Source organism: Molothrus ater, chromosome 2 (assembly GCF_012460135.2).
Source record: "Molothrus ater isolate BHLD 08-10-18 breed brown headed cowbird chromosome 2, BPBGC_Mater_1.1, whole genome shotgun sequence".
NCBI classification, from domain to species: Eukaryota; Metazoa; Chordata; class Aves; order Passeriformes; family Icteridae; genus Molothrus; species Molothrus ater.
In genome coordinates, this window is record NC_050479.2 from 29959779 (window position 1) to 29979750 (window position 19972).

The 19972-nt window shown below is 40.7% G+C and overlaps 1 protein-coding gene across 1 annotated transcript in view; it reads right to left on the reverse strand.

Annotated features, from left to right (window-relative positions):
- The window catches only part of SLC9A2 (solute carrier family 9 member A2), a 33958-nt gene extending 31657 nt beyond the window's left edge, over positions 1 to 2301 (reverse strand). The window contains exon 1 of the mRNA XM_036393282.2: positions 2022 to 2301. Within this exon, the coding sequence (XP_036249175.2) occupies positions 2022 to 2301 (280 nt within the window). The remainder of the gene's footprint in view (positions 1 to 2021) is intronic.
- Between the last annotated feature and the right edge of the window lie 17671 nt (positions 2302 to 19972).

The following is a 19972-nucleotide window of genomic DNA, read 5'->3' on the forward strand; positions in this document are numbered from 1 at the left end:
GAAATGATCAGGAGAGGAATGCTTCAGAGAGCCTCCCCTCTCAGAGGGCCCCTCTTAGGGCCACAGGCAGTGAGATGGGCTGGGAAACCCATCTCCATCCTTTTGAATCGAGACACACGGCTCATTCCTAGTAACCAGTAGGACATGGCAGAGCACCATTGGTGGTTCAAAACTGCCAATCTGGGCTACCTTCAATAGAAAAGAAGGCATAAACCAGTGAAAATTTGATGTGGAATGTGACTGAGGAGCGATGGGAGCCTGACCTGGGAAGGTTTACCTGATGCACTCACTGGATAAGGAAGCACAGACAGAGCTCCAGGAGCAAGAACTGGATGTTCCTAATTCCAGTCCTGGAGTCAGGGCGCCTGCAGATAGGTGTGGTGAAGCTGAGCACTGCCACACCTAGGGCCACTCCTGGATCTGGCCCTCATTGCTCTGCGCACATGCACTGACAACAGCATGCCCTAGATTAGCCACACTTGCTTTCACGTGGTGTAACTGAAAGGATTTTAAAATTATACATGTTTTTCTTCACCTGTGATGTTTGCTTGCTTACTTACCAGAACTAGACTGCAAAATTAAAGCAGTCAGGCAACTTCTTTTTTTTAGCTTTTTAGATGCCTATGCATAGCAAAATACCATGACAGTCAGAATGTATAGCTTTACAGAAACTATATATTATTGTGTCTGTGTGTGTATTTACATGTTTGAAATGGCTTTCATTTCAATAAAAACCTTTAATAAAACAGAAACTTTTTCAATAGTTTTAGCTTATACAAGAGTTTTCACTTTATCTAAACTCAGAAGCTAGAGCAATTTTCAGTACTCAACAGGCTAAATTCTCTACCAAACTCCCTATTTCCTGGTTATTAAAGTTTACAGTATATTTGAGTGCATCATATTTGAACACTCAGACTTAAGACTAAGCGTGCACCTTTAATGCATTAAGACACGTGCATCAGGATGCATGCCTGCTTAATGGCTGCAACACATTATTTCTGCAGCAAGTTATGGTAGCAGACCAGGTTACTTGGGTCAAGGATCAGGCCCCCAGACACAATGTTAGACATGTCAGGACGTGAGTACAAATTTTTGTTTTATCAGAATCCTAATTACCCGATCACTAACCAAATTGTGACACAGTCTATTTAAATGTCACAAGCAGAGGTTAAAAGTTTTAACTTCGATAAAAATGTTTCATTAGAATGAGCATGATGGTGTTTTTTATGATAATCTGTGCTGCAAAGTCAAAGAGTTCTGAATGAAACTGTAGTGTGGATAAACTTACTTATTTTGTTCCCAGAACTTTACTCCTTACATTATCTTCTAGGTAAGAAGATACAAAGTTCACAATTCATAGAGACTTACTGGATTTTAAATAGCTATCTAGCATACCATCACCTGACAGTCTTTACTCATTTATCTGTTTGGGACATAGAAGCTAACTAAAAATATGACATATAAGCTGCACAAAACTCAGTGAAACTATGCAATGCAAATGTTTTCCACATGAGGGAAGAGGTGGCCTTCCTTACTCTTACAGTGCTGTCTTTTATATTTTTCTCGGGACTTAAGTGAATGGTGGAAAAGCAGAGTAAGGAGGAGGCATACTCTACCCTCATAAATATTTGCTTTTCATCGATCCGTTTTTCTGCTTTGAGACTGTCATTATACCCGGCGTTATTTTAAGAAAAAGAAGACCGTACTCAAATGACAGCAGAGCGATCAAGAAAAAGTCAGTCATGCACCGGGTGAACTCCGGGGTTTACGGTCCTCGTAGTGCCGGGTTTACCCGTCTCTTTTCTTCTCCGCACCTGTCCTAACTGAAAGGACCCCGACTTCTTCCGGCCAAATCCCGCCCGAGCATCCTGCTCCGCGGAGGAGCATCGGCCCCCTCCGTGCGCCCCGCGCCCCCCGCGCCGGGCACGGACCGCCCCAGCGCGGCTCTGCGCGCCGGCCCCGGCAGCGCCGGCCCGGCCAGGCACCGGCACGGAGGGAGGCTCGCCCACGGCCCCGCTCACCGATCTTGGCGAGGGAGGCCAGCAGGATCCAGAGGGTGATCTCGAAGGGGATTTGCACGTGGGGGTAGTCCAGGGTGAAGACGTGGAGCCGCGTCTCCTCGAAAGCGGTGCCGCTGGGGCTCGGAGGGGTGCCGGTGCCCATCGCCGCGGCGCCGGGCAGCTGCCCCTCCGAGGTAGCCCGCGCCTCCGCGGCGCCGGCCGCCAGCGCGGCCAGCACGGGCAGCAGTGCGGGCAGCGGCAGCAGAGGCGCGGCGGGGCGCGGGGGGCCGCGGCCGCCCATGGCGTCCCCGCTGCGCTGCCCTACAGCCCCGCGCCGGCCGCCGCCACCATCCCCGCGCCGCGGGCACCTGCCGCCGCCGCGGCCCCGCCTCCTCCCCGGTGACTGGGCGAGTCCCGGCCGGCGCCTCCAGCCGCCCGCGGCGCTCCGCTTACCCCGGGCCGCCCCCGGGGCCGCCCCCGCGGGGCCAAGCTACGCGGCGGCCCCGCCGCAGTCGCCCCCGCCGCCCCCGGGTCCGGCCGGCCGCCGGCGGGGCAGCGCCCGGGGGGAACCCTGCCCCTGTGTCCCGAGTCCCAGCCGCCGCCTGCCCCTGTGTCCCGGGTCCCAGCCGCCGCCTGCCCCTGTGTCCCGAGTCCCAGCCGCCGCCTGCCCCTGTGTCCCGGGTCCCAGCCGCCGCCTGGCGCTGCGGCCTGAGCGGGGACCCCGGCACCAGCTGCTGCCCCCCAGCACCTGCGGGGATGAACGGGGCTGCGCAGGTGTAGGCAGAGCCGGGGGGTGTTCCTCTAGCTGCAGGTTACTCTAAGAGAGATATATATGCAGTCATATAAATATATACATATGTAGTTACATAAACTAATCTAAAGTGTTGACACACTCAGTATGGTACGCCTGTGGATACATATAGCGTCTTTAAATACATGTATCTAAACGCAATTTAGGGACTTTATGCATGTACATCTATACACGTACGTGTAAATGTATACATATGTATATACATATATATATGTATATTAATGTTTTTATATATACATTAAAGTAATGTTTACATATGTATGTGTGTATAAGCGTATGTATTTTGCCATTACCAAATGCAGCATAGGTGCCTCTACCACATATACGAAAGATAGCATACTGTTCAGAATTACTAATTAAAACTCTATTAATTTGGAAAGTTAAAACAGTGCATACTGTATACATATATGTATGTAGGTTGATATATATATGTATATGCCTAATATAGAATATAAGTATATATTATATTATATTATATTATATTATATTATATTATATTATATTATATTATATTATATTATATTATATTATATTATATTATATTATATATAATTAGTATATTATATATTCAATATATAAAATAATATATAATATATTGTCCATATGTTTCCACCTCTCAAACATGTGATAGTCATAATCTGATTTATGTTATTAACAGATACACATTCTGTTAATTCAGGCAGTTAAAATTACACACTGTATAAGCATATATGATCACTCATACATATATTCTCATATATATGTATATAAATATACGACTGATAATATATGTATGTGTGTGTCAGTATGTGTTGCAAATATTGAACATGTGACTGGCAAAATCCTCTTTCTAAAGGCACTGCGATCTGATTCCATCAGATACTGCTGAGCACCAGGTTTCTGTATTTCCTGAAAGAATCAATCTCACCCGAGATTTACTCATGACTTCATCACTTATGAGTAAGACAGTATTCCAAAGCTCAAACTCATAAAATCTTTAGAGCACACCATTCTGCATGCCTCTATAGCAAAGCATGTCTTTCTTGGCTTCCAATAAAACTAAAGCAGGAAGTAGGAGTTATTTTTTTCCACAAATGTATCAGTGGCTACTGTGTCTGTAGGGTGTTAAAGTTCAGAATCAATTAGCTGAATATCTGTAATTGTCATTTACCTTCAGAACCTGAAAAAAGGTCACTAAGCCCGTGGTTTGAATGACAAATTTTAAGGCATTATATTAATAAAAAAATGCTCTTTATTTATCTACAATGCAGTCAGGAAAACATATTTTAATATCAAACCATTATATACATCATCTCTAACTTGATGCAATATCTTCATATCTTCTTTTATTTGTTTTATTAGATTCTCTGATATAAAAGAAACACATAAATATTGCCAATTCTGAGGACATTTCCTTTATAGGAAAAGGAATACAAGAAGAAAATGATCTTTCATTTTTGAATCTCCTTGTCCCAGTCAGACCATCCATAAGAAGAGAAGTCTAACCCTCAGGTGAAGGTGATAGCACTATTTGTTATAAATAATAAATTTAATTTAGTCTAAAATTACAACATCTGTAATGGTACTCGCATGTTTCATTTTATGACCTTTTCTGCAGATAAAGAAAACCTTTCTGAAAAATAAGGTTATGAAAGCATCAATACCTGCTCTCCTAGGATCCCCTCTATCTGCAAGATGCTGCACTGAACTGAGACTTTTATTCAGTGCTGGTAAGTATTGACAAGAGCAAGGTATCCCATCGACCCTTTTCTCTAAAATCACCTCATAATTCTGATCTATGCTGGAATTCATACCCCATCCAATAACACAGCCAAAATGCACTGTAGAGCAGGGAACTGAGCTGCTGTGCAGCAGCCCTGCAGGTGCACCAGCCACCAGACCAATGTTTGGACATTTTTGAACAGCCTGAGGAATTTCACTTTGCCATAAGAGGGGAAGGAACACTATGAGTGGGAAAAGACTGAGTCATACAAAAGTGGAGGAAGGTCCATTCTCATGGAAAATGTTCGTCATTGCTGCCCTGTTCATTACAGGCAGTGAGGGATGACAGAACACGGCTGCTGAATGCTGGCAGAGACAGAGAGATGCCTCAGCACCCAGGTCATGTGCTTTTAGTCACAAAGTTTCACTCACACACGGGAAAACAGACCCTTCCTTGGGGCACCATCCAGATATTTGCCATTATTTGTCCTCTTGCTCTCCTCAACTCCAAAAATAAAAGGGCGCAGACAGCAGAAATCCCTCTAGCTCTGAGGGAGCTAGAGAGAAATCCCTCTAGCTTTGCTGTGGGTCTGGTTAATAGGCTAACTTTCTTTTTATATTAAGAAAATGAGAAGTTGGTAAATGGGAATTTAAAAAACTGACGGAAAGATGTCATTAATCTTGAGCCTGGAGACTTACATGCCAGTAATAAAAAGGGAAATAATGCATTGACACAGACCCCAAAACACTTGAGACAATAAAGAACAAAGGTATTGAGATTAATTAGAGATGATAGTCTATTATTAAACCAAACTAATGTATTTTATGGATGGATTGTGTAAATGAGACTATCCACCATTTGAACAGGAATTGCTCTTACAGAATAGAATGATGCAGCGGGGGAGTGGACCCTATTTGACTTTGGACCCAGCTGAAATGGTTGCAGTGAAGCTTAGCATGGTATGAGGTACTGAAGCACTTGTGAAGTTTCTGGCAATATTTTGACACATGCCACTTTTCATTGCCACCAGCCCTGGTCCCACAGATGCTGAGGGTTTCACCACAGGTGGAAGGTCTTTGAATCCAGGCAGAGCTTTGCCTAAGACAGCAGAATGGGGTATGATATTCTTGTTACCTCTGCCTCACCTAGGTAGGCTGTGTGAGACAGCAGCAACAGCTTCATTTCCCTGCACTGCCCTTCACATTGTGCCCAGCCCTGCAAGTGTCTGTGCAAGAAGCAGCTTCTCCTGAAGCCATGACTGGGGACCTCTCCATATAGAGAAAAATATCCCTGAGCTTCAGTGCTGCCCAAGAAGGGGAGGGAGGGGGCTCAGGGAGAGCTATAGGGGAGACGTGAAGGTGTGTTGCTGGCGCCGCGGTGTCTCGTCATGGCTCTGCGCCTGACAGCTCAATGCATCTGCTTCCACTTCAGAACAATTTTCTGTCAGGTCGCTCCGCACCATTTCAGTGACAGCACAAACAGAGAGCACGTACGCCGCACTTCCCTGATTCCAGCTGATCCATAGAGGACCTTCCCACTGAGCCCCCAGCGCTGCCTCCCTGCCCGCGCTGCGCCGAGCCATCTGCGCCTGGTGCGCTTTCATCTCCTTAATTCTGCTCACAGGCGTTGTCTGGTTTGCCAGATACAGTGCTAACAGCATTTCACGTGACAAAGTGCATGTTATTTCATACATCAAGATGCTAACTCACATGATTCAGTTTGTTTACCTTTTAATCCTTTTATTGATTATTACTGAGCAAGGGACTGCCCAGGGTACCCACAGAGAGCTGTTTGGGAAAGGGAGGCATTGGCTCATACACCACACAAATTTGGAGTAGCTTGAGTGGTTCATCCAGGTGATAGGACAGTTTAGTTTTACTTTTGCTAGAGTAGGCACTGGGACTTAGTCATTGTAAGCATGGCATTGAGTTACAGGGGTTGTATGTCGTCTGTGTTTATAATTTCAGCTTTATCTTTTTAGTAGCAAAGATCAGTCTATTGCTATTATAAAATCTTTGCTTTCTCAATAAAAAGAGTAATAAGTAATTTGAAAAAAATGAGAATTTTCACTGTATCATAAATTTAGCTCCGTATTTTAGGGATTCCCTAAAAATTATGAAATGATATTTTCATATTTGATGTTCTGACCCGTCTTGGTCATCAGAGAAGCATTCTGGAAAGTTAATGTGACTATTCCACTAACTGGATCCTCTACAAGAAATGTTTTAGGTCTTCTCTTGTAAACATGATCAAAAATCAAAATGGTTGGAGGGGAAATCATAAATATAATAACAAATATTTGTCCATAATTTTCATTGCTGTTCTAGTTTGACAGAAAATTTCAGCAGATAAAAAAATAAAAAAAAAATTATATTCTATTGCTGATGTTTTATTTTGGTGGAAATTAGCCCTGTGCAGGGAATTTTGCATACTTCTTGAACTTTCCCTGACACAGTCCATATAGCAGTATTGTAAAATCTGTGCTCCTTCTTCAGAAGAAAAGGATACATTTCACCATTCTTCCTAGTAAATTCTCCAAAACTTTTTCCAGTTTTCCCCAAAAATATTTTCCCCTAGTGCACAGAAGACAAACACAGACTACCTTTTTGAAATACATCAGAGTGTTACTAAAATAAATTTGTAAAAAAGTCTACTATTCCCATTAGAAAAGGGAAGGAAGTTTCTGGGCTATATCAGGCAGAGAGGTGGCTCATCTTGACATCTGCAGCTGTATGGGAATCACAATTACACAAGGAAATCCTGTGCCCGTAGTGCATGCAACCATGATGTTCTTGGAGTTAAGTGAAAATACACATCAAAGAGAGGACATAGATTTTTTTTTCACTTGTTTAGAAGCAGCCTCATTGAAGATTTAAGGATTATAAACATGCTTGACTGAGAGTGGTTTTCTCTAGGAGTGGGGGCTGGTCACTCACCTACATGCATTATGTTAACAATTGTTTCTCAAAACCTATTCCATTAGGGGTTAGACTCTTTTATAAGGGCTGTGTCATCAGGGCCTTGGCTGAATAACTCTGTCTCTAAATCCATTAATTAGTGAATTAATATCTCAACTATCAAATGATTTATTATCTGAAATCAACACTCCATTTAGGATGTGTTTTTCCACAGACTGTTCCAGGACTGCTTAGCAACCATCCCCATAAACCAGGTCCACCAGAGGCATTATACCTTGCTCATGTGGGCACTTTAATGGCAGCAATTTAGCTCTGCAGGTCTGAACTTTGGTTAGCCATTTTAAGGCCCTAGCTCTGTTAGCAGGGGACAGGTACCATCAGCTTTCTAATATTCCAGGACTCCAGGAATGGTAGAAGCAGCAGATTGCCTGGCAATAGCTGCAGAACATGAGGAAAGGAGCATAACTATTTTTTTAGCCTTCAAAAGCAGCCCCATTAATGAAGTGCTGAATTCAGAGTGATGAGCTCTGCTTTTCTGGGGTTTCCTTAGGCCACACACAGCAGCCATCATAGCACCAGCACAGTTATTCCATTGTGAAGCCCTGAAGGAGCAACATGTTGCTGCTTCTGTGGATTACAGGCAACCACCTCCCCAAAGCCAGGACTAATCTGGGCATCAGAGTAATTGCACCCATGTGAACACTCTCCTAAAGACTTTTCCTGAGGCTTTCCCCAGCCAGCAGCTTTGTACACAGCACTCTGCTCACCATGAGTAAGCATCTCCAGCAGATCCAGCCAGGAAGATCTAGAGAGCCTTTGTGCCTCGTACCAAATAACTGAGAGGTTTCAGCAGCATGGCAGGGCATCAGAATTAAATATCATCCAAAGAACAGAAAAGGGACCTGTCATAAACTACTGCAGGAGTGCTAAGTGATGTTTCTAGCTCCAGAGGGACATATATAACCCAGGAAGACAAATAACCGATGAAGCTGATTTCTGCTATTTCTTCAAAGTGAAGTGGCCTTCTGTTCATAAGACAGGCAAAATCAAGAGTCACCCAGAGAGTGATTGTACTGTTTTTTCTTTTATTACTTCTGTTTGAGGTGATCTGGATATCACTGAAAAATTACATTGTTGGGCACATTTGCTGAAAGTCTAGAATTCAACATCACAGGCTGGTCTCCTTCTCTTAAGTCTTAGAACAATCTAATTGCTTAATAGCTAAGCAACATGTTTAATGTTTAAACAGTAAATCCCCTCTTTAGCTCACTCTGCACCAGGACACTTAGTCATTGAATGATTTCAGAGGCTGTGTCCCCATGCTGGCTGTCAAGAGTGGCCACTGTTCTCAAGCTTAGCACCTGTCACTGCCATGAATACAGAAATACTAATTTAAATGTTTAACTTCGGGGGCGAAGAAAGTTAATGACTAAAAGAACACTTCCAGTTTTAGCCTTACAGTGCCATCAACAACAATGAGAATTTTCCTTTGAAAGCAGAGTTTGATATATTATGACAGATATGATAAACGTATTTCTTAACTCTCTCCCATGAGTTCAAGTTGAGGGCTGAAATTGGAGGGTGAAGTGATTCCTTTAGTGCTGTAACCCATATTTACAACTCTGACAACCTTTGAAGCATAGAGGTGTAGCCTCTGTTTGCAAAGGGCAAGGTAAAGACTGACCCAGTCCTGCTAAGCTACATTTCTGACTCACTGCCACTAGATTAATAGCACAAGTGTGTTGGCCAAGTGTGGCTTTCAAAAATGCTGAGGAGTTGTGGATTTCTTCCCTGAAAAAGTTTCATTTAAAAATAAATGCTACAATGTTTCCCAAGCAGTTCTGAAGCACGCAAAAAATGTGTCCAGACTGTGCTTGGTCTTGTAAGGAATCAAGTACCACCTTATTCTCGGCTAAGCACAGCCTAACCTCTGCTTCCCTTTCACCAACAATGAGCTGGCTTGAATAGGTATAGTAGGTCACATTTAGGCCCTGGATAAAGACTCTAAGAAGATCTAAGAAGACTCAGATCTTAAGCAGGAGTCTAGAAATGTCTTCTGGGATGCCCTGCAGAACACCACCCTGCAGCAATGATGAAGGTCAGTTGACAAGAGTAGCTGGAACAGCATTGATACGTGGTGTAGGGAGCTGTTCATCTCATGGCCCCTTTCTCATCTATATCTTGTTTCTGACACACTCTTGTTTCTCCTCCTTATCCCAAAAACCCACCTGCAATATACAAATAAATGCACCCAGGGCTTCCTCCGGTCATCACTAGCTACAAGGAGCCATCCTTCAGCAAAGGCATAAAAACTACCTTAGATTCTCTACAAATCTGACTCTGTCTTGAGTGATGCTGTATGTATCCCACTGAAGCGAGGGAAGTGTTCCTGACAGCTGAAGTAGCCCTAATGCAAAGGTGTTTTGAATTTTGAATTGCACTGAAAGGTAGTTTGTGAATTGCTGCAGTGGTCTGCCAATGAATTAATTGTCTGTACACTAATACTGTGTATGCAGGACTTAAATAGTAAGCATTTGTTATCTAGAAAAAAATTTAACCTAGAATAGCTGGTGATTTTTATAGACTGTATATAACTTTTCTGTTAGGATTCAGAAAGCTGCATTTCAAGAGTTGATTAATTCTTCTTTTCACTGGCTTGTGTTTTGTTTATCTTTACTCAGTTTTCCTTTACTTATTTCTCTTTATCCAGCCTACCCATTGAAGTCAATTAGCCATTGCTTGCATCTCTGATGTCACTATATTTTCACTGCAGAAGGTTCATAAACCCTTGCAGAATCTGTAAGTGCTTATCTCAGCTGCTTGGCTCTATGACCAATAGGCAGCTGGTGTGAACATAGGTTTTCCACTTGACTTGGTGGAGTTTGGCTTTAAGTTTTATACAGAATGTTATGTGTGGTTTGTTTTCAATAAAAATTAGTCCAGTTCATTGTTCCTATGATTCATGTGAAAAAATAAATCTTCTTCACATAATCCTGTCCTTGGGAAAGTTAGCACAAAACAATCAGGTAAGAAATTAAAGAAAATCATTCATTTGTTCAAGAAGACATCTCATGGGAAAGTCCACCCTTCCCACTGCCTTGTGAAGAGGAGGTGTGTTTGTAGAACAGCCAGTGAGTCTGTGAGAGTTAGAAGAAAGCCTCTGATTTGAAGACACCCTAAATTTAGAGTCAAAAGGACTACAGCTGTTAAATTCTCCCTCTGCACTCCAGAGACAAAGGGTACAACGTTCAGCTGCACAAGAAACACTCCCCAGCCTTACAGCCTGGATTTTAGCACTTCTGAAGTGGAATAGCATCAGAGTGTGGGGTTAAGGGAGCAAAGCTGCAGTGCTTAGAGCATGCAGCAGCCAGGCATCAAAATCTTTTTTTTCCTAGAAAGAGCCTTCTCATCATTTCAAAGATGGTATTATGGAACCCTATGACTCATTTAACATTCCAAAAGAGTATCAAGAAATAGGTACAACATTTTCATTATCAGAGTTTTCCAAATGAAAAAAAGAAAAGTAGTAGCAAAAATTGCTGATATCCTAAAACTTCTCAAAAAATTTATATGGCATTTTAAACTGGGAAGATGCATAAAGGAGTTTTCAGGAATGGAAAATGTGGACACTTCTTTAGAAACCTTTGAGAAGAGTGGAAATTTTTGTTAACAAACTAATGATTGCTCACTGGTATAGAAACGAATTGGATATATTAGCATAATGAGGAAGATGCCAGATTTTCTTTGTCTCAGTGAAATTATTTCAGTTAACTTTCTCAGCATTTGACAGACTTTTTAAATGCAAGATATACATAACATACCACTGAAAAGATCTGATGAACATTCTTAGTATTGACAATCCTTTGATAATCACATTATCACTGGCTCCCATACCCTCTTCATTTGTCTATAACCTGGTTTTGATTATACTAAAATGCTGATAGTTTAGTAGAGAACAAATTTACTGCTTCTTCAGTGACTAACAGCCAGCCTCTTTTCCTTTTATATAATTTAGTATCTATATCAATACATTTACACACAAGCACACATGCACATATACTTGCACACATATATGAGTATGATTTTATTTCTATTTTATATATCTTCCATGTAATTAGCTCGAATAAGCAGTCTTATGTTTGAAATTATTTTCCCCTTCTCCATGAATGCAAATCTTGCAAATAGAATCTGCTGCTGTATTTATAAATCATTTCAGCTAGGCATTGATACTTCAATGTTAGAGTTCTCAACTTAATTGCAAGCATTTAAAAGTGATAAAAAGCAGTAGGATTTGATCCCACAATTAATTACACATGGGCACCAAAATGTAAACAAACTTTTTGATAAGAGAAAAGGCTGCACTGGTAAAAAAACCAGCAAACAAGCAAACAAAAAAAAAACTGGAAGAAAAGAACTAAAACAACAACAACAAAAAACCCTGCACCCTGAAGAAAGCCATCCTAAGCACCCTAGCAGAAAAATGCAGAGGAATAGTAAAGTGTGTCCAATGCCAACCACAAACAAATCTGCTCACAGAAGCCATGTTAGGATAGCATTACTTTATTGAGAAGATTGTATCCATTTCCTTGTAATTTAACCTGCCTCTGATTACTTTCTTATGCAACAGTCTCTCTTGGAACATTGCATCATGGAAAAAGAAGGTGGAGCAGTTATATTCATGGTCATTAACTACCAGTATGTTTTTTAACTCCTCCTGCCTGACACTCCATCTATACCTCCTGAGGAAGGAACATCCTGCCAAAATACAGAATTAGCAAAATTTCTTAGATAATTTGCAACAAGGTTTATCACCTCTTGACACACAGAAATAAGTAAATCCTCTTTTCCATTTGCAGGTCCCTCAGGAAATGCCAGTTCTGAGGTGAGGAGCAGAGGCTGTGTATCTGTCCTGCGCAATTAACCTCTGCTTGTCCTGTGCTGAAGTAAAGTTGTCACATAAGCAGTTTGGTTCTCAGCTAGACCAGCATGTTGGTGCCAGTCCTGTAATGGCAGCAAACACCATCCCACAGTGTTTGAAATAAACTAGAGGAGTTGTTTAACAGAAAAACCTTAGAGAGAGAAAAGAGAAATCTGTCTGACCTGTGTTTTCTACTGCAGAAGTCAAATACCTTGAAACTCAAAGCCGTATGAAGTCCAGTGATAAAGCCTCTGATCGGCCTTATCGTAAAGCAGAGCAATGGGGCTCAGGAGCTCAGTCCCTGAGTAGGGACCGGGTGCCCGAAGCTAGCTCGCTCATGCCAATGCTGTGGGGCTGCCATCTAGCAAGCATGGTGGTTATCAGCTCTAGAGTGATTGCAAGCTCTCAGGATTTCAGCTCTGCTTGCTTGGTAGTGGTGCCCCGGGCTTGAGGCTGCAGCAGACGGAGAGAGAGGAGAAGGAGAAGGCGCAGGCTGTTCCACGGAGATGGCTTTATTTGGGGAGGTCCATGAAGGGTCTCTGCTCTTCTTCCAACTAATGGGGTACAGTATGCTTCTTTTATAGGGTTGGAAAGGATCCAACCAATGGTAAGGGGTTAACATGACATTGCCTTATAGGGTTACAGAGATGGGTTAAGGGTGGAGGACAGGGAAACAGGAATTTTCTTTTGCTGTTTCAGCATTCCTATTGTTCATATTCTCCATGGTGCTTTTCCCAAACTTATGGGGTTTACTACAGTCCAGTAGTGGAGAGCTAACAAATTTTGATCCTGCATGCAGTCGGGTCCCAGCAGCAGGATTCCCAGACTGGCTCAGTGCCACACACTTGTGAGCAGATGCATTCTTAAGGCAAAATAGATGGGCTTGGAGCTCATGATACAGATGATGATACAGCTGCTTTGGTTCTAGATGTGCTTTTTTAGAGCCCATGCAAGTATCTTGGTACAGAACTAGACTAAAAAGTATCAGCATGTTTTTTAACAACTGCTCTCAGGTTCAGCCCTAGCATCATATAAAATATGTTCAGATGCTGAACATATTTTGGTCTAAAAAAGACCAAAATCTCTTAGACCCCCTTAAACTCCTCAAAAAAATGTAATCATAATTTTATTTTTAGGGTGCCCTCATCTGTCCTGTAGCAATGGCACCTTGGGATCTATTTAGGGCTCCTGGAAAGCAGCAGGCACTTCAAAAAGGCTTGCTTGCTGCTACCCAGACCCATCAATCACTGCCTGCAGACGCTGCCTCCTAGAGCTGAGCACAAAAGATGCCCCACCTTGATAAGCTGGGGTAAGCTTCACATCTGAAGCTGAATGTGGTGGATTCAAATCTCACATTTGCCCTCAGCTACTATCAAAATCTCACAGGCTGGCCTAGGCAGGGTGCCTCCTCCTTCATGGCTCATTGCAGGTACCTCTTTTCCAGAAGTTTTTCTCCCAGTGCTGGGATGGAATACGAGTTTTGACCCTTGCTAAGAAACTTGTAGGTGTGTGCATTCTCCAGGTATTTTCCAATTTACTACTCACTAGAGGGGAGTAGTGGATGAGGGTTTGGAGTAGATGACCTCCAGAGGTCCCATCTCAGCCATTCTGTGATTCTGTGATGATAAGGGATTTTACCTATCACCTCTGTAGTGGTTGCCTCTCTGGGAGGATTAAATGAAGCCTTCTCTCCTGGGTTTGAGGCTCAGGATTCTCTCACCTGTGTCACACTAAAATAGGATGAACAGAGAGATACAAATTGCCAAAATCACAAGGGTCAAAAGAATGGCAGGTTCAGATGCAGTTTTTGGAAATGGACATAATTGTTATGATTCAGAGCTGGCACTAAGCAGAGAAGTTGGCTTCCAACTCAGAAGGTCACTCAAATTCTGGGTTTGAACTGTCCAGTTTACCCTGAGAAATCATACCCGAATGCTTCTGTGTAAGGCCAAAACCAGAAAGTATGTAAGTCTGCTCACTGCACAAAATCAAGCAATTGACCAAACCAGTAATTACTGCAAGATTCAGATAATCTCTGCATACAGAGAGGAGAAGTTTGGGGCTTTTTGAAGAGAAAATCCTGCTTTTTTGAACTCAGTTGCAAGAAAAAATCCAAATCCAAATATGATTTCACCCTACATTATGCTATTGCCAGTGTAGAGGTTTTTTGGTTATAGATAAGGATCAGCCAGGGTTTATTGCAAAGTTTATTTTGTAGTAAGCCTGTAGCAGCAATTAAAGTTCCAAAACAGTTTTCACATACTAGTAATTTAAAGAAAAGTACATCTCTGAAGATGTAATTTTCCATTTTTAATCTCTATCCAAAGATATTCATTAACTTTGAGAAAATTCCTGTCAAACAGTTATAATTGTATGAAAAAGATACTTTTGCAGATATAAAAAAAGATGACTGCTGACTTTTCCCTTTCTCTTCTATAAGATAAGCCAAGAGAAATGACCTCTAAAGACTGGTACATAAATAACAGCTCAGAAACTTGTTCATAAATGCACTATAAAATTAAAATGGAAAAGAACTAAATTATAAATCCTGAATGCTGGGTAATAAGAATGCACGGTTGAAAGCAGCAATAAGATATTTTGATTCCTTTCAAGTCACAACCTGTTTCCTAAAATGATATCTGAGGTCACAAAACTAATACATGTGGAAATGGAGCTCAGTTTTAGCTTAGATGCCAAAACATAGGTGATTTCAGCTTCAGTGCAAAAGTTGTAGCTATGTACAATATTACAAAAGTTCCTTTTACAATTATGTCAAGCAACATAAAAAAATTTCACACCACAAAGTAGGATAACAATCAGCAGAAAAAAATCATTCTTTATATAGAATGATTCTATGTGCTATTCTACCATAGAACTTATTTACTTAATAAGTAAACTCTTCCAGGAATAGTCTTTTCTTGGTTTATATTTAGCATGTTGAGTGGGAATTTGGTGTCCTTTAACATGTAGAGGTCTGTGTAGGATGATAATATATTGAGGAAAATAAATCTTTGATCTAACCTACCATCCTGCTATACCTCATATCCTGACCACTGTGAACAAAAATTTGTCAGACTCACGCAGAGACAATATCCAGACATAATTTCCCAGCAGTCAATTAAGATCTTCTCCAGGATAATTAATTATATATAGAAGATACATCAATACTTCCTTCATGCCTGGCAGCATGTAGTTCTCAAAGAGGCAGCTATAAATATTTCTCTTTACTCTGAAATTTGTATAAAGACACCATAATATTTATGGCCTCTGTAACATATGCAGACTGGGATAGGTTTTAATTCTTTATACTTTTTGTATCTTGAAAACACTGTATCACAAAAACACTGACAGACCAAGTAGACAATTAATATCTAGTTAATGATATCCTATCGTAGCACACTGATTATTATTTTGGGGGTTAGATTTATCTATATCAAAATAAGATATTTCATTATGTAGATTTTCTAGTATTTTTTATAAAAACCAGAATGAACTTGGTATTTTTCCCTCCTTACACTTGCAGAAATAATTCTCTACAAATCCTGAACAAGAATACCGCAGTAGATACTGGTAAAAACTCATTAGCAATATCCATTTGTCTCTTGTGAGAAGGATGTTGTGGGCACAGCAGTGGTTCTGTAAAGTGTACTAAAAAAAAACCAAAACTTCTCAGGCTCTGGTGGAGGCGTTATCAAACTGAAATACCTGAAGTGGGAAGAATTCCATCTTGGTGATCATGGTCAGACCTACCATAACACCTAACACTGAAGGAAATCAATACCAATTTCTATCCCTGTGGCTCCTGGAAAAGACAAACAGTGTGGGTACCACACTGGGCAGTTTGGAAACATAAAACAACTTCAAGAGCACAAAGCCCTGCCCCTCAATTATGCCTCTGTTTAATACTGAATAGTCCTCAGCAAAGGCCCAAGTCTGAAAAAAATTAAGGACATACTACTCCTATTTCCACAAACTACTTAGCTCTTAATGGAAGCTTTCTTATTGATTTCAATAACTTTATTCATATGGGATGAATCCTTACATGTTTGGCTCTAATGAGACTCCTCCAAACCTTGAAGTTAAGCATTAAAGTCCAGATCCTTGTGGGTATTTACGTGTTTAATTATTTTCCTGTATCAGAACTAGCCCATAAAGACACGTTCCAAATTCTTGGTCATAAGGCATGACAGTTCCTAGATATTTCTTTCTGCCACAGGCAGCCTGCCAACTGGGAAGCTTCTTTGCCTCAAAACTTCAAGAATACCGTGTTTCAGTCTGGCGTGGGGAACTGGTCACTAAATTAAGATCATGTAATACAGAGAGGCACGATGTTTTCTTTTGTGATATAAACTCCTGGAATGCACTATAGCACTGCAAAAACCCACATCTTCCTTCTGTGTTACGCCCTCTGTCCTTATGCCAATGGTTTTTAATCCCACACAAAAACAAAAAACACTGAACAAATTTTCTAAAACTAATTTTAAAAAGGAGACTACTTTGATAGGGTTTCTGACTTCAGTGGCTGTTAATTGTGTATGTCAATCTTTTTCATATTCAGCCTGAAAGTTGTTTCTTCTTAGCACAATTGCTTTTTGTTCTATTGATTTACAGCAGAGGATTTGAATGTGTCGCCTTTCCTTTTTGGCTATTTAAACACATTGCTTAATTCCATCAACAGAGGTCACTGCAGCTCCTTTCCTCTTTGGTGAAAGTGTTCCCCTTCCAGCAGATAAAGCATAATTAATGCTGTCATCTAGCAGAAGTTTAGTTTATCCATTATTTTAGAGACAGAAAAATTACTACAGGAAAATTTGCACATAGGGGAAGACTAGAGCCCAACAAAATCAAAACAAACTAAAACAAAACCCCACCAATAACAACAAAAACAACAATAAAATGAGCTCATTTCAGTTTTGAAACTTAACCTAATTCATGCAAACTTGTTTATATGAAGTTCTGTGCTTGGTCACTACATCTATCCTTCTTTACATTACCCAGGAACAAGACATGTAAATCTGATCTTGGCACCAGCTGTTCTATCTGCTCTGCAGCTCTTGGTAAATCAGTATCAGGCATTTCTACACTATGGAAAAATAAGAAAAAAGTTCCTTTAAATTGCTAAGACTTTTGTCAGCAGTCATCACTTTCATTTGAATCTGTCTGCATACTTATGAAAATGATGAGGAATGATTTTGGAATATTTATCATTAAGTGGAGTTCAAGCCAAAGGGTCCATCTGAAGCTGCAATAATGTGAGCCTTGCAATTTTCTATCACTAAAGGCATTACAGCTGACAGAGCCAAATACACTTGCAGACAGAGTCTTTTAGAAATGAAGAGAATATGGGAGTTCCACACAGTGAGACACTGTTAAAAAAAATATATATATATGTATATCTATATCTGGGTATATGTGCTCTATGTACATATAGAAATAGCTTAATTTATTGAGGAGGAAAAGAAGATTTGTCTCAAAGATAATGCCTTTCTTTGAAAGGACACTTTTCTTTCATAAATGCCAAATGGATCAGGTCAGTGAATACTAATTCAGGCACAGTAAGCTGCATTCATATGTTCACCACTAAGTTATCTAAGCAATCACTGGAGTCAGTGGAGGCAGAGCTGTTTATCAGGTAGTGACCAAGGCAGCCATCCACATGTTCAATCAATTTATGCCCTAAATGCCATTGGTCCCCACCAATTTCAGCCCCAGGGGTTCTGTCCAGCTGTCCTAAAGGTGCCCCAAGGGGCCTCTCTAAGCTCTGCCTGCTGATTCAGGGAGCAAAGAACTTCTGTGGTTCCTCTACCAACTGTGGCCAAAGATGAATTGTGGCATCTGTATATGCCTTAGCCCTGAGTGCCTTTAGCCCTAAGAGATTTGTCCTAGTTCTAACACCTGTGCTAAATATCTCCAGCTTCCCATACCCATCAGAGGAAAGGGAAGAGGAGCAGCTTCCAAGAGTTTCTGTTCCATTTTCCAAGAAAAAGGTGTGTTTGCCATAGGATATTCACTTCCTACCCTGTCACCAGCTTTTGGAACTAAGCAAAACATGCAGAACATATATAGATTCTGAAAGGAACAACAGTGAATGTACAAGGGAAAAATGAGTGGAAAACTATTTTTTTACATTTCATATATTTTGTACATGATTCTTAAGTATGGCTAAATTTTATGACATGTTTTAGGACACTGGGTGTTTGTAAGCAGCAAGTCCTGGTGTCTGGCTTGAAGCAGTGCAGAAACAATTTCTGTGAGAATTTTTTCCTTTTTTGTAGTGTGAGATGAATGAAAAGCTTCAGCCTGTTCTTTTGTTCCGTTCTGTAGGTTTCAGTCATCTGAATACCAAAGGGGAGTAAAGATAGACTTGGGGTCAAGGAACAAAAGTCTCTTTTTTTAATTTTTTTTTCACCCTTTATCACTGCTGATGATTCATTAGAGCAAGGAACAAATGGTCCTAGGCTTAGTACCAAATAATGACTCTAAATTAATACCTGGCACAGGTGCCAGCAGTTTAACTTCAAGCATCTTTTATGATAATTTTATATTTAGCAGAATAGATTACTGATGAGAAAGCATTGAGCTTTGTCTGATAGTCTGATAATCTGACCTGTGTTTGCACATGTAAAAGGGATGTTGCAGATGACCAATACCTGTGCCCATAGCTCACTGTGGCTATTCTTGACAGATCCTTCTTCTTTTCTGTGTTTCTCCCGCAAGGATGGTGGAAAAATAAGTAAGGTCTGATGTTCAGATTGGCTGTCTGCTCCTGACCAGATGTTCACCGTTGGTGTGGCAGCAATGTGCCCTGCCAAAGAAAACTCTGAAAATCAGAACTTGACATTGTTTTCTTCAGTCCATGTCACTTTTCTTATGATTGAAAGGTAGTCAAATTTTTCCATAAGGATGGGTGGATTAGAAATAAACAAGAACCAATATTAGCTTTTGAAATTTAACACCTGTGAAACCAAAGAAGGAAAGAAAAAGAAGTTTCACTTTTGATTAACACTGAGATAGATTCTCAAAATGAAATTAACTAGATAACTTAGCTCAATAGACTTCCAGTCTTTTTAACTGGTTCTGAATATTACTCATAAACCTAACATCTTTAATTTTAAGGTTCTAAAGTATAGTGAGTTTGGCTAAACAGTAAATACAATTGTCCTACCCAAAAAGCAAACAAAACATAGAGATAAAGTAATCTGCTTTTCCACTCTCAGTGTTTGTGTTTTATGCACATATGTAAATAGAAAATTTTAAAAAGATTACATATAAAAAAAGGAAGCTTGAAAATATTTGTTGCTATTTTCCAGTCACCCACACGCTTTTAAATAGCAATTTCCACTCATATATGACAATAAAATGTGAGTTTTTGGGGTCTAAGTTTTTGGGCCGCAGGAAAAAACCTTGAAAGTGTTAATTCTCAAAACTGACACACCAGCAGGAAAATAAAGAACATTTCACATTTTTTTTCATCTCCTGTTACTTATAAGTTGTGTTTTGCATCCACAGCCATTTGATGGTTTCCCCTACAGATACCACTGGTCTTCTTTCTTTGACTACCTCTCTTACAAATATGAATTTTATCCCTCTCACATTAAACATGATCACTATAAACCTCTCCAG